We start from the raw sequence: 15,160 nt of genomic DNA on the forward strand, positions 1-15,160 counted from the left end.
CCATTAGGTCCACTTCTGGAGTGCCCCACTTGCGGCAGATTGATCTGAACACTGACGGGTGCAGGGCCCACTCGCCGCTGTCCACGGTTTGACGGCTGAGGTAATCGGCCTCCCAGTTTTCCACGCCTGGGATGTGGACTGCAGACATGGTGGACTTTGAGTCCTCCGTCCACTGGAGGATTCGTTGAACCTCCAACATCGCCAGACGGCTGTGAGTCCCGCCCTGGTGATTGATGTAGGCAACCGCTGTCGCGTTGTCCGACTGAACTCGAATATGCTTGCCCGCCAACAGGTGGTGAAAGGCTAGGAGAGCTAGAAACACAGCTCTGATCTCCAGCACATTGATCGAGAGGGCTGATTCGGACGGAGTCCAAGTGCCCTGTGCTCGGTGATGGAGAAATACTGCTCCCCAACCGGAGAGGCTGGCATCCGTGGTGAGGATCACCCAGGACGGAGTCAGGAAAGAGCGTCCCTGAGACAGAGAGGGGCCGAAGCCACCACTGAAGGGAGCTCCTGGTCTGTGACGACAGAGCCACCTGCCTGTGCAAGGAAGAGATCCGCTTGTCCCAACAGCGGAGAATGTCCAGCTGCAGGGGACGCAGATGGAACTGAGCAAAGGGGACCGCTTCCATGGACGCCACCATCTGACCCAGCACCTGCATGAGGTGTCTGATGGAATGACGGCGGTGCCTCAGCAGAGAGCGCACCGCCAGAAGAAGGGACTGCTGTTTGACTAAGGGCAACTTGACAAGTGCCGGCAGAGTCTCGAATTGCATCCCTAGGTACAAAAGCACCTGGGTCGGGGTCAGAGTGGACTTGGGCAGGTTGACAAGCCACCCGAACTGAACTAGCGTGGCGAGAGTGAGAGAGACACTCCGCTGGCAGTCTGCACTGGATGAGGCCTCGACTAGAAGGTCGTCCAGGTAAGGAATCACTGCCAACCCCTGGAGGTGCAGGACCGCAACCACTGCTGCCATGACCTTGGTGAATACTCGAGGGGCCGTGGCTAAGCCGATGGGGAGAGCCACGAATTGGAAATGTTCCTCTCCGATCGCAAAGCGTAGCCAACGCTGGTGTGAAACCGCAATAGGCACATGCAGATAGGCATCTCTGATGTCGATGGATGCCAGAAAATCTCCTTGGGTCATTGAGGCAATGACCGATCTCAGAGATTCCATGCGAAAGTGCCGCACCTGAACATGCTTGTTGAGAAGCTTGAGATCCAGGATGGGTCGGAAGGAACCGTCCTTTTTGGGGACTAGAAAGAGGTTTGAGTAGAAACCGCTGAACCGTTCCCGGGCGGGAACCGTAACAATTACACCGTTGGCCTGCAGGGATGCCACGGCCTGAGAAAAGGCGGCGGCTTTGGAGCAGGGGGGGGGTGGACAGAAAAAATCTGTTTGGCGGGCTGGAAGAAAATTCTATCCTGTAGCCGTGGGAGATGATATCCCGCACCCACTGATCGGAGACGTGTTGCAACCACACGTCGCCAAAGTGGGAGAGCCTGCCACCGACCAAGGACGTTGCTGGCGCGGCCAGATAGTCACGAGGAGACTGCCTTAGTGGCAGCGGCTCCTCCGGTCTTTTGAGGACGCGGCTTTGCGCGCCAGTTGGATTTACGATCCTTGGCTGCGGTAGTGGACGAGGCCGAGGGCTTAGAGGATGACCAGTTAGAGGAACGAAAGGAACGAAACCTCGATTGGTTCCTGCCCTGGACAGGTTTCTTGGCTTTAGCTTGTGGCAAGGAAGTACTCTTCCCGCCAGTAGCTTCCTTAATTATGTCATCCAGCTGTTCCCCAAACAGCCGGGACCCAGCAAAAGGGAGACTCGCAAGGTACTTCTTAGAGGAAGCGTCTGCTTTCCACTCTCGAAGCCACAAGATCCTGCGGATCGCGAGGGAGTTAGCGGAGGCCACCGGCGTGCGGTGAGAAGCCTCCAGGATGGCAGACATGGCGTAGGATGCAAAAGCCGAAGCTTGAGAAGTTAAGGCATCCGTCTCAGGAATAGAGTCCCTGGAGAGGGAATGAATCTCCGCCAGAGAGGCAGAGACTGCCTTAAGAGCCCACACTGCCGCAAAAGATGGGGAGAACGAGGCTCCTGCCGCCTCATATACAGACTTGGCCAGAAGGTCAACCTGGCGGTCAGTGGGATCCTTAAGAGAAGTGCCATCAGCCACAGCTACGACTGTGCGGGCTGAGATCCTGGACACCGGAGGGTCTACCTTTGGGGACTGGGCCCAGTCCTTAACCACCTCCGGTGGAAAAGGAAAACGGTCATCTGAACTACGCTTCGGAAAACGTTTGTCAGGACAGGCCCTGGGCTTGTTAACAGTGGTGTGAAAGCTGGAGTGGTTAAAAAAAAAAAAAAACATACTCCTAGGTTTCTTAGGAGAGGTAAACTGGTGTACCTCTATCAGAGAGGGTTGTTCCTCTGACTCTTGTGGGTTGAGGTTCAGTACGGAGTTAATGGACGCAATCAAGTCACTAACATCCGCATCACCCTCAGACAAGTCAATGGGGTACATAGAGGCAGCGTCTGAGCCCACAGTAAACGAATCCTCCTCGCCCTGCACCTCGGCTTGTGAATCAGAGCCGTGGGACGAGGAAGGAGAAGGTTCCCTGCGTCTCCGTTTAGGGGGACGGGGTCCTAGGACATGCTCTGAGGGCTCTGCAGAGCTCGGAGCCGCAGAGACACCCTGAGAGGGGGGCTGATGCATGGACAGCAGTGTCCGGGACAGCTGCCCCATGGAGTCGGCAAAAGACTGGGAAATAGCTTGTGAAAAGGAAGCTACCCAAGCCGGGGGTTCAGCCACCGGGGCCGGAGCAGCCGGAGGAACCCCTGAGGAGGCTCCAGGCTGAGACACAAACAGGTTAGCACAGGCATCACAATGTGGGTATGTGCTTGGCTCTGGCAGAATGAGCTTACACGCAGTGCATATAGCGTACATGTTTGCAGCCTTGCTCCTAGTGACAGACATGCTGCTGAGGTGGAAGCTCTGCAGCCAGAATACACTCCTGTAGAATGCCTGAGAGTGTAATAAAAGTCCACAACCGAAGGTTGTGGCTTACCAGCCCGCTCTCTGTGTGCCCTCCGGATTCCACCGCTCAAAGACCCTGTGAAGCGTCAGCCTTCCTGACAGTATGCAGCTGCAGCATCCAGCGCCTTCCAGTGTAAGAACGCTGAGAAAATGGCGCTGGGAGAAGGAGGGGGGGCGTGTATAAGCCCAAGAGCGGGAAAAACGAAGGGCAGAGAGATACAGGGAGAGATACAGGGGAGGGAACATCTCCCCAGAGAGGAGTGCCCTCCCCTCTGCTGGTCGGGCGGTGGGCGGCGCTGTATGCAAAACATGCAGAGAAGCCGAAACCGAAACTAGGCCCAAACTGAAGCCGGAATCCAAAAACGAATCTCCGGCACTCCAATGGAAAAATGAGAATAAAGTCTGGGTTTCTTTGGTGTTTTTTATTGAAAAAGGCAAGAGAAAAAGTCTGTCTCAACGTTTCGGTCACAATGAGACCTTTATCGAGAGTATTAACAGACTATGAGGTAAAGGAATTGACGTGTGAAAAGCACCAAGGAAAAACGATGTGAGTCAACACTTAGAATGGGGAGAGGAAAGTTGATGCGTGTGAGCACTGTGACCTTATAGCGTGATAATGACGTCAGCCGGTCGGGATCGCCAGGGGGATCATATAGTGGTATTCTGCCAGATCAGGGTAAACAGTTCAGTAACTGCTATGTCGATAGAATACCTATCTCCTCCAATAGGGGGAGGGGGAGAGAGGGTGAGCCTGTCAGAAGTAGTAAGCAGGTGTACAGTGGATGTTGGTATCAAACGTATAAAACGGGATCAACCTGAGTTAGGCCGGAATTGCCCTGGTTAACAATGCCCGTCTTCCTGTACTCGCTGTGAGCTACTGGCACGTAGAAGCAACAGGTTTATGTGCCTGTAAGGTAATAGAGGGAAATAGTGGCGAGGCCCCTTATAAAGTCAGTATGGAAATGTTAAGGATTACCCTGGTGGCAGTGACCGTCTCCTGTATTTGCTATGGACTTATAACACCAGGCAAATATGATTTCTGCTCTCAGAGTGGAGTAATCTGCGTAAGCACGTGCTCTATGCTGTAGGTTATTCCCAAAGGGATACTGAGAGGTGAATCGGTCAGACGACCCATAGGAAGCATAGGGGACCTGCGTCCGGTAAGAATACTGGCTGGCTGCTGCAGCCAGCCAGTATTCTTACCGGACGCAGGTCCCCTATGCTTCCTATGGGTCGTCTGACCGATTCACCTCTCAGTATCCCTTTGGGAATAACCTACAGCATAGAGCACGTCCTTACGCAGATTACTCCACTCTGAGAGCAGAAATCATATTTGCCTGGTGTTATAAGTCCATAGCAAATACAGGAGACGGTCACTGCCACCAGGGTAATCCTTAACATTTCCATACTGACTTTATAAGGGGCCTCGCCACTATTTCCCTCTATTACCTTACAGGCACATAAACCTGTTGCTTCTACGTGCCAGTAGCTCACAGCGAGTACAGGAAGACGGGCATTGTTAACCAGGGCAATTCCGGCCTAACTCAGGTTGATCCCGTTTTATACGTTTGATACCAACATCCACTGTACACCTGCTTACTACTTCTGACAGGCTCACCCTCTCTCCCCCTCCCCCTATTGGAGGAGATAGGTATTCTATCGACATAGCAGTTACTGAACTGTTTACCCTGATCTGGCAGAATACCACTATATGATCCCCCTGGCGATCCCGACCGGCTGACGTCATTATCACGCTATAAGGTCACAGTGCTCACACGCATCAACTTTCCTCTCCCCATTCTAAGTGTTGACTCACATCGTTTTTCCTTGGTGCTTTTCACACGTCAATTCCTTTACCTCATAGTCTGTTAATACTCTCGATAAAGGTCTCATTGTGACCGAAACGTTGAGACAGACTTTTTCTCTTGCCTTTTTCAATAAAAAACACCAAAGAAACCCAGACTTTATTCTCATTTTTCCATTGGAGTGCCGGAGATTCGTTTTTGGATTTCAGCTGACTATTTTTCTCCAGAGCACCCTATTATATTCAGTGAGCCAGGTCTATTCGATATATCAAACTGAAGCCGGGGCCTAGATTTTAAAATGCGGCCGACGAGCAGGCACCTTCGGCGCGGTTCTCAGGGGAAACCCCCAGAACCGGCCGGAATTAACAGTAACGCTAAAGCACATACTGTCCCCCAAATAAAAGTACCCGGGACCCCTGAAAAAACGTCTCAATACTTAGCTTTTGAGACGCAGGGCCATGTCCCTGAGTGGGGGTTAACGCTCCTTCCAGCAGGGACCAGACAGGGCTGCGGATGGAGACCGGCCTTCTGCAAGCAGAGAGGACCGTGGAGGCTCCCACTTCAAACAGAGCCTCGACAGAGGATGTGAAGGAGCGCGGCATGTGAAGGCTCCAGCCTTATAAAGTCAACCTTAACAGCACCCGACAGAGTGGGGTGTGAAGGGACATGCCAGGAGTCCAGACTGGACCCGCTTTTCTTCCAAATCTTTAAAATTAAAATAAAAAAAATATCAGAGAATGCAAGTGTGTGATCCTCCTGAAACACAAAGCATTGAACTGGGTAGATTGTCATCCAGGGGGTGTATATAGCCCGGAGGGAGGAGCTACACGTTTGAGTGTAGTACTTTGGTGTGTCCTCCGGAGGCAGAAGCTATACACCCATGGTCTGGGTCACCCATAAGGAACGATAAAGAAACTAAATAAACTGAGTTTAATTTTGTAAGAAAAATACTTGGATTCCATAATCACTATTAATACAAAAATAAAAAAACGCGACACCTTAAGGCCACGTCACACTAAGCAACATCGCTAGCAACATCGCTGCTAAGAAACGACTTTTGTGACGTAACAGCGATCTTGCTAGCGATGTCGCTGTGTGTGACATCCAGCAACAACCTGGCCCCTGCTGTGAGGTCGCTGGTTGTTGCTGAATGTCCTGGACCATTTTTTAGTTGTTGCTCTCCCGCTGTGAAGCACAGATCGCTGTGTGTGACAGTGAGACAGCAACAACTGAATGTGCAGGCAGCAAGAGCCGGCTTCTGCGGACGCTGGTAACCAATGTAAATATCGGGTAACCAAGAAGCCCTTTCCTTGGTTACCCGATATTTACCTTCGTTACCAGCGTCCGCCGCTCTCACACTGTCAGTGCCGGCTCTCTGCACACATAGCAGAGTACACATCGGGTAATTAACCCGATGTGCACTCTGGCTAGGAGTGCAGGGAGCCAGCGCTAAGCGGTGTGCGCTGGGAACCAAGGTAAATATCGGGTTGGTTACCCGATATTTACCTTAGTTGCCAAGCGCAGCATCGCTTCCACGCGGCACTGCTGGTTGGTCACTGGTTGCTGGTGAGATTTGCCTCTGTGACAGCTCACCAGCAACCCGTGTAGCGACGCTCCAGCGATCCCTGCCAGGTCAGATTGCTGGAGCGTTGCTTAGTGTGACATCTCACCAGCGACCTCCTAGCAACTTACCAGCGATCCCTATCATGTTGTATCGTTGTTGGGATTGCTGGTAAATTGTTTAGTGTGACTGGGCCTTTACCTTTAAAGAATACTTATCATGGTTCCAGTTGATTGTTGTTTTAGAAAATGCTTTTGTATTTAAAGGCCCTGTCACACACACAGATAAATCTTTGGCAGATCTGTGGTTGCAGTGAAATCATGGACATATTGTTCCATTTGTACACAGCCACAGGCACTGATTGTCCACAATTTCACTGCAACCACAGATCTGCCTCAGATTTATCTCTGTGTGTGACAGGGCCTTTAACTTTCCATATTGTAAATGAATAGATGAGGTAAGCGCTGTCATTGTAATGAGATAGTGTGCTATTCATTGCAGATCCTATATCTTGCAGGTAGGGAGCGGTCTCTGAAGAAGCTTTCATATGCTAATTGTCAGAAACCTAATCAGCTGCAGGCTGTAGTTAACCTTGCCCATAGCTGTGTGATGAAAGTTTAGCTGGCAGCCATTCCTCCCCCATACAGTTCACTGACAATGGCTTATCTCCTGAGGGAATGTTGTGTCAGACAAGTAAAAATAAGATGTTGTGGGAGATTAATGCGGGCCCCGGAAGTGACTCATATTTATAGTCTATGGATATGACAAATATGTTAAAGGTAAGATGCACCCTGTTAAGCCTTAAAAGCCAGATGTATCGGCCTTTGGGAATTGCAGACCATTCTTGATTTGTTTATTATCATGTTATAAGTAAATCTAAAGATGGCAGTAACATGCAACATCTGCAGAAGATTTTCTTACTCTGCAATTTTAGGCGCTGCCAAAGAAATGAACAGAGGCGCTCATTGGTGACATCGTACAACATGGGGCTAGTACCTGTCGGACAGTATGTCATGTTTCACACGTTTCAGGTGCTTTCAAATTAGGAACCGGTACATATGTAAGTGGCACTGAACATAAAGAGACGGTCACTTACTGTTGCTAGGCCACAACGACTTTCACGAATCGTGGCACAACAACCAATCAGACCGATGATGAAGAGGAGCGCTCCAGCAGCTATTATCACCACCCCAGGAATCAGCGTGTATACGTCCTCGAAGAAGTGGTCATAATCATCGTAAGTGATGAAGACGTAGGCCCCCACATAACATAGGATGCCTGCTGCAGCCTGGAATACAAAAAGGAACAGTTAGCAATATAATCTGCACATCATCTGTAAGACTGATATCGGTAATGTAAGCCAGGTTTAAAAAGGGTTGTCCACTACTAGAACGCCCCCTTCTCATTGCCCACGTCTGCCCACATAGCCGGCAAGTTCTCTGCGCAGACTTGAAATGTTGCCCCGCGATGTGGAGAACGTCACCCGCTTCATCCACATCGCCTGGCAAAATCTCACACCTGAACAAAGAACTTGCCGGATCGCACAGGCGCAACTATGTTTTTGGGTCTGCCCAGAACAAAGCAAAGCGAAGTGCGCCTGGGAATATGGAGATTTTGCCTCCCTACGTGGATGGTATCAATCAGCACAGGCGGAGAGCAAAAGAGGGGACGGGAGGCGCAGATTAGGACGCCCATTGGACCAGTCTGGACAATTTACCTACAGCACGGGAGATTTTATAAAGGTATTTTTAGGGTCTATGGGGGGGAGGGGGGGGGGAAGGGTCAGGGGGTAATGTGCACCTTGACTGAATGCAGCACAATTGCTGCTTAAGGGGAAAACTTTAGTTTAGAAGGACAAAATCTGGTGACATGTTCCCTTTAACAGAAAGTAAAGGCCCGGTCACACTAAGCAACATCGCTAGCAACATCGCTGCTAACGAACAACTTTTGTGACGTTGCTAGCGATGTTGCTGTGTGTGACATCCAGCAACAACCTGGCCCCTGCTGTGAGGTCGTTGGTTGTTGCTGAATGTCCTGGGCCATTTTTTAGTTGTTGCTGTTCTGCTGTGAAGCACAGATCGCTGTGTGTGACAGCGAGACAGCAACAACTAAATGTGCAGGCAGCAGGAGCCGGCTTCTGCAGAGGCTGGTAACCAATGTAAACATCGGGTAACCAAGAAGCCCTGTCCTTGGTTACCCGATATTTACCTTTGATACCAGACTCAGCCGCTCTCACTGCCTGTGCTGCCGGCTCCTGCTCTGTGCACATGTAGCTAGCTGCAGGACACATCGGGTTAATTAACCCGATGTGTGCTGTAACTAGGAGAGCAAGGAGCCAGCGCTCAGTGTGCGCTGCTCCCTGCACGTGTGGCTGGACACTGGTTGCTGGTGAGCTCACCAGCAACTCGTGTAGCCACGCTCCAGCGATCCCTGCCAGGTCAGGTTGCTGGTGGGATCGCTGGAGCGTCGCAGTGTGACATCTCACCAGCAACCTCCTAGCAACTTACCAGCGATCCCTATCGTTGTTGGGATCGCTGGTAAGTTGCTTAGTGTGACTGGACCTTAAGAGCTGCAGTTACCACTCACTCCCTGTTAATTACTTACATATGTGAAGGCGGGGAGAGAGTAATTAGCAGTGATTGGTCGCGGGGCTCACGTGTCATAATGTCACATGAGCCCGGGAACGTTAGTGCCGGCACCACTGGAGGCGATTATAGGCTTCATTATTGTAATGGGGGCGAATATAGGTAATGAGAAAGGATTGTCCTAGGAGTGGACAACTTCTTTACTGGTGAAGGCTGTACAATAACAAAAAGAAAGTCAGCTCATCACAAAACAGAGACATACCATCTTTAGCTTTGGTGATCAGAAGACTCCAAGCCTGTCTCCTCGAGTAGGTAACAGGGAAATAGTAATGTTGTAATCAAGCACCAGTAAGAAAAAAAAGATATATATAAAAAGGTAGGTATAAAAGAGCTAAGCATACAGATGAGCGATGGCCTCCGCATTGGAATTCATAAGTTATGGCCAAGGACACTTGCTAACTCGAAACGCGTAAGTAGTCGGTCATGCATCTTTAGTTCTTTTGTATCTACCTATTTATAAAGATGAAATTTAGTTTATATATACATATATTTTAGAATTTTATGATGATGGAAATGAAATAAAAGTTTACCTTTCCATGTTTTTCTACTGCTGGTGTCACTATTTTCTCTATTTTAATGGTGAATGCATATGCCGCGGATTTGTTTGTGGAAAATCTACCACATACCGTATTTCACTGAATATATTACAAGCTCGATTTGCGGTAAATTTTGATGAAGATTTGGAATAGACTACACCCCAGGAGCAAAAAAAAAAGAAGGGAATTTTGTTTACTTACCGTAAATTCCTTTTCTTCTAGCTCTAATTGGGAGACCCAGACAATTGGGTGTATAGGCTATGCCTCCGGAGGCCGCACAAAGTATTACACTCAAAAGTGTTAAGCCCCTCCCCTTCTGCCTATACACCCCCCGTGCTCCCACGGGCTCCTCAGTTTTGGTGCAAAAGCAAGAAGGAGGAAAAAGAATTATAAACTGGTTTAAAGTAACTTCAATCCGAAGGAATATCGGAGAACTGAAACCATTCAACATGAACAACATGTGTACACAAAAAAACAGGGGCGGGTGCTGGGTCTCCCAATAAGGCTATGTGCGCACTAGAAATGTGAAGTTTCTCAAGAAAATTTCTTGAGAAACTTCTGCCAGTGAAAGATTTCCGGACCTGCGGAAAAAATCCGCACCAAATCCGCATGCGTTTTTGCCGCGAATTTGCCGCGGATTTACCGCGGATTTGCCGCAGGTTTGTCCCTGCAATAAATAATAAAGATAATCGATAGACAGATAATGGATAGAGGGAAAGATGGATAGATGAATAGATAGATAGATAGAGGGATAGATAGATGAATAGATAGATAGAGGGATAGATAGATAGATGAATAGATAGAGGGATAGATGGATAGATAGATAGATAGATAGAGGGATAGATGGATAGATGGATAGATAGATAGATAGAGGGATAGATAGATAGATAGATAGAGGGATAGATGGATAGATAGATAGATAGATAGATAGAGGGATAGATGGATAGATGGATAGATAGATAGATAGAGGGATAGATAGATAGATAGAGGGATAGATAGATAGATAGATAGATAGATGAGAAAAACCTATATAATGTTCCACCTCCCTGCATTTTCTAAGCTGGCACCCTTTAGTGACTTTCATGTGGCACTTAGGCTACTTTCACACCTCCGGTTTTTGCTATGCGGCACAATCCGGCACTTTGCATGAAAATCGCAACCGGTTTTTTTTGCTGCCGGTTGCGATTTTCCTGCATAGACTTTAATTAGTGCCGCATTGTGCCGCATGGCCTTGCGTTCCGTCCGTTTTTTGCCGCATGCGGCAGATGTAGCCGATGCGGCGGCCGGATGGAACGTTGCCTGGCACGTTTTTTCGTGCGGCAAAAAAAACCGCATCGCGCCGCATTCGGCCGATGCGGCACATTTTTCAATACATGCCTATGGCGGCCGGATGCGGCGCGATGCGGCAATAACCGCATCCGGCCGCCGCATGCGGTTTTTGCCACTGCGCATGCTCAGTAGCATGCCGCAAGCGGCAAAAACCGGACTGGCCGCAAAGGAAAAACCTATGCAAAGGATGCGGTGTTTTCACCGCATCCGTTGCATAGCTTGCACAGCCGGATTGAGCCGCAGAGCTCAAGCCGGATGTGTGAAAGTAGCCTAAAGGGTGCTTAGCCTTGTATTTAGCCATAAAATAAATAAATAATTAAAAAAAAATGACGTGAGGTCCCCCCATTTTTTGTAGCCAGCTAGGGTAAAGCAGACGGCTGCAGCCTGCAGACCACCGCTGGCAGCTTCACCTTGGCTGATAATCCAAAACAGTGGGCACCCCACGCTGTTATTTTAAATTATATAAATAATTTAGAACAAAAAACGTGGGGTCCCCCCCATATTGGATCACCAGCCAAGGTAAAGCGGACAGCTGGGGTCTGATATTCTCAGACTAGGGAGGTCCACTGTTATTGGACACTCCCCAGCCTAAAAATAGCAGGCCGCAGCCTCCCCAGAAGTGGCGCATCCATTAGACGTGCCAATCCTGGCGCTTTGCCCCAGCTCATCCCGCGCCCTGGTGCGTTGGCAAACGGGGTAATATATGGGGTTGATGCCAGATGTGTAATGTCACCTGGCATCAAGCCCTGGGGTTGGTGAGGTCAGGCGTCTATCAGATACCCGACATCACCAACCCAGTCAGTAATAATTAAAAAATAGACAACAAAAAAAGTTTTATTTGAAAAAACACTCCCCAAAACATTCCCTCTTTAACCAATTTATTGAAAAGAGCACAATCAATTCCACGTCCGGCGTAATCCAATAAGGGAAGGGGGGGGGGGGCACGGCGATCCATACCATAGTCGCTGTCCCAGTCAATGAAAAACAGAATGTTCCCCATTGGCTGGGAGAGCAATGCAGTGACCTGAGCTAACATCAATAGGTCAGCTCAGGTCACTGCAGGGGATGACGAGCGCTGCCATCAGGAGCATAGATGAGATCATTACCTTCTGTGATCATCTCCTGTACTGCTGACGTCAGCGCTGTCACTGACTTATCGCGAGAGCCCGTGACGTCACCGCTAGTGACAGTCTCGGGCCGCTCGCGAGTCGGCCCTAGACAGCAGTGACAGCGCTGACGTCAGGAGGCAGGAGATCGTCACAGCAGGTAATGATCTCACCTCCTGACAGCAGCGATCGTCATCCCCGCGGCTCCCAGCACTGCAGGATGTCCGTGTCTGCCTGCGCTGCAGCGTGACAGGCTGCTGACACTGCGGGCAGACACTGACACCCTGCAGTGCAGGCAGCCGCGAGGCCGGAGCAGGACAGACACTGCACAGACACCTGGAGGTCGCACGGAAGTGCTTCTGTGCGGCGTCCAGGGAGTGTGACGTGTGTTTCCTCTGCTCCTCTTCCTGGCATAATGACATCGCTTCCTGCAAAACCGCAGGCAGCGATGGGCATTACCGCAGGTAAATCGCGGCTATTCCGGTGGTATACCGCACATCATTGCTACCTGCGGAATACCCCCGGAATACCGCAGGTACCTGCGGAAATTAATGGACATGCACATTTTCTCAAGAAAGTTTCTCGAGAAAATTTTCTCAAGAAATTTTCTTGAGAAAAATCCGCACAGTGCGCACAGCTATTTTTTTTTCTCATTGAATTTCATGGGAAATGTCTGCACAAAGATTGCAGACATTTCTCAAGAAATTTCCGGGGCAAATCCGCGGGTAAATCCGCGGGAAAAACGGTCTAGTGCGCACATAGCCTTAGAGCTAGAAGAAAAGGAATTTACGGTAAGTAAACAAAATTCCCTTCTTCTTTGTCGCTCTATTGGGAGACCCAGACAATTGGGACGTCCAAAAGCAGTCCCTGGGTGGGTAAAATAATACCTCGTAAGAGAGCCGTAAAACGGCCCTTTCCTACAGGTGGGCAACCGCCGCCTGAAGGACTCGTCTACCTAGGCTGGCATCCGCCAAAGCATAGGTATGCACCTGATAGTGTTTCGTGAAAGTGTGCAAGCTCGACCAGGTAGCCGCCTGACACACCTGCTGAGCCGCAGCCTGGTGCCTCAAAGCCCAGGACGCGCCCACGGCTCTGGTAGAATGGGCCCTCAGCCCTGATGGAACCGGAAGCCCAGCCGAACGGGAAGCTTCGATAATTGGCTCCTTGATCCACCGAGCCAGGGTTGATTTGGAAACCTGTGACCCTTTACGCTGGCCAGCGACAAGGACAAAGAGTGCATCCGAGCGGCGCAAGGGCGCCGTACGAGAAATGTAGAGTCTGAGTGCTCTCACCAAATCTAACAAGTGCAAATCCTTTTCACATTGGTGAACTGGATGAGGATAAAAAGAAGGTAAGGAGATATCCTGATTGAGATGAAAGGAGGATACCACCTTAGGGAGAAAATCCGGAACCGGACGTAGAACCACCTTGTCCTGGTGAAACACCAGGAAAGGGGCTTTGCACGACAATGCTGCTAGCTCAGACACTCTCCGAAGAGAAGTGACTGCTACTAGAAAAAAACACTTTCTGCGAAAATTGTGAGAGGGAAATATCTCTCATTGGCTCGAATGGTGGTTTCTGAAGAACCATCAGAACCCTGTTTAGATCCCAGGGTTCTAACAGCCTCTTGTAAGGTGGAACGATGTGACAACCCCCCTGCAGGAACGTGCGTACCTGTGGAAGCCTGGCTAGGCGCTTCTGGAAAAACACAGAGAGCGCTGAGACTTGTCCCTTAAGGGAGCCGAGCGACAAACCCTTTTCCAGTCCAGATTGAAAGAAGGACAGAAAAGTGGGCAAGGCAAAAGGCCAGGGAGAAAAAACCCTGAGCAGAGCACCACGACAGGAAAATTTTCCACGTCCTGTGGTAGATCTTGGCGGACATTGGTTTCCTAGCCTGTCTCATAGTGGCAAAGACGTCTTGAGATAACCCTGAAGACGCTAGGGTCCAGGACTCAATGGCCACACAGTCAGGTTGAGGGCCGCAGAATTCAGATGGAAAAAACGGCCCTCGAGATAGCAAGTCTGTTTGGTCTGGTAGTGTCCACGGTCGGCCGACCGTGAGATGCCACAGATCCGGGTACCACGACCACCTTGGCCAGTCTGGAGCGACGAGGATGGCGCGGCGGCAGTCGGTCCTGATCTTGCGTAACACTCTGGGCAACAGTGCCAGCGGAGGAAACACATAAGGGAGCTGAAACTGCGACCAATCCTGAACTAAGGTGTCTGCCGCCAGAGCTCTGGGATCTTGAGACCGTGCCATGAACATTGGTACCTTGTTGTTGTGCCGGGACGCCATGAGGTCGACGTCCGGCAACCCCCAGCAGCAACAGATCTCCTGAAACACGTCCGGGTGAAGGGACCATTCCCCTGCGTCCATGCCCTGGCAACTGAAATAATCTGCTTCCCAGTTTTCCACGCCTGGGATGTGAACTGCGGATATGGTGGATGCCGTGGCTTCCACCCACATCAAAATCCGCCGGACTTCCTGGAAGGCTTGCCGGCTGCGTGTGTCGCCTTGGTGGTTGAAGTATGCCACCGCTGTGGAATTGTCCGACTGAATTCGGATCTGCTTGCCCTCCAGCCACTGCTGGAACGCTTTCTGGGCAAGATACACTGCCCGTATGTCCAGAACGTTGATCTGAAGCGAGGACTCTTGCTGGGTCCACGTACCCTGAGCCCTGTGGTGGAGAAAAACCGCTCCCCACCCTGACAGACTCGCATCTGTCGTGACTACTTCCCAGGATGGGGGTAGGAAGGATATCCCCTTCGATAATGAAGTGGGAAGGAGCCACCGCCGAAGGGAAGCTTTGGTCACCTGAGAGAGGGAGACGGTCCTGTCGAGGGACGTCGGCTTCCTGTCCCATTTGCGTAGGATGTCCCATTGAAGGGGACGCAGGTGAAACTGCGCGAAAGGGACTGCCTCCATTGCTGCCACCATCTTCCCCAGGAAGTGCATGAGGCGCCTCAAGGAGTGTGACTGGCATTGAAGGAGAGATTGTACCCCTTTCTGTAGTGACTACTGCTTGATCAGCGGAAGCTTCACTATCGCTGAGAGGGTATGAAACTCCATGCCAAGATATGTCAGCGATTGGGCCGGTGTCAGATTTGACTTTGTAAAATTGATGATCCACCCGACACCCT

The 15,160-nt window shown here is 50.4% G+C and overlaps 1 protein-coding gene across 1 annotated transcript in view; it reads right to left on the minus strand.

The window, feature by feature from the left end:
* TSPAN3 (tetraspanin 3) overlaps positions 1-15,160 on the minus strand; it is a 42,642-nt gene that overhangs the window by 18,212 nt on the left and 9,270 nt on the right. The window contains exon 2 of the mRNA XM_075345477.1: positions 7,500-7,691. Coding sequence (XP_075201592.1) covers positions 7,500-7,691 — 192 coding nt within the window. The remainder of the gene's footprint in view (positions 1-7,499; positions 7,692-15,160) is intronic.

This window comes from Anomaloglossus baeobatrachus, chromosome 4 (genome assembly GCF_048569485.1).
Source record: "Anomaloglossus baeobatrachus isolate aAnoBae1 chromosome 4, aAnoBae1.hap1, whole genome shotgun sequence".
NCBI lineage: Eukaryota > Metazoa > Chordata > Amphibia > Anura > Aromobatidae > Anomaloglossus > Anomaloglossus baeobatrachus.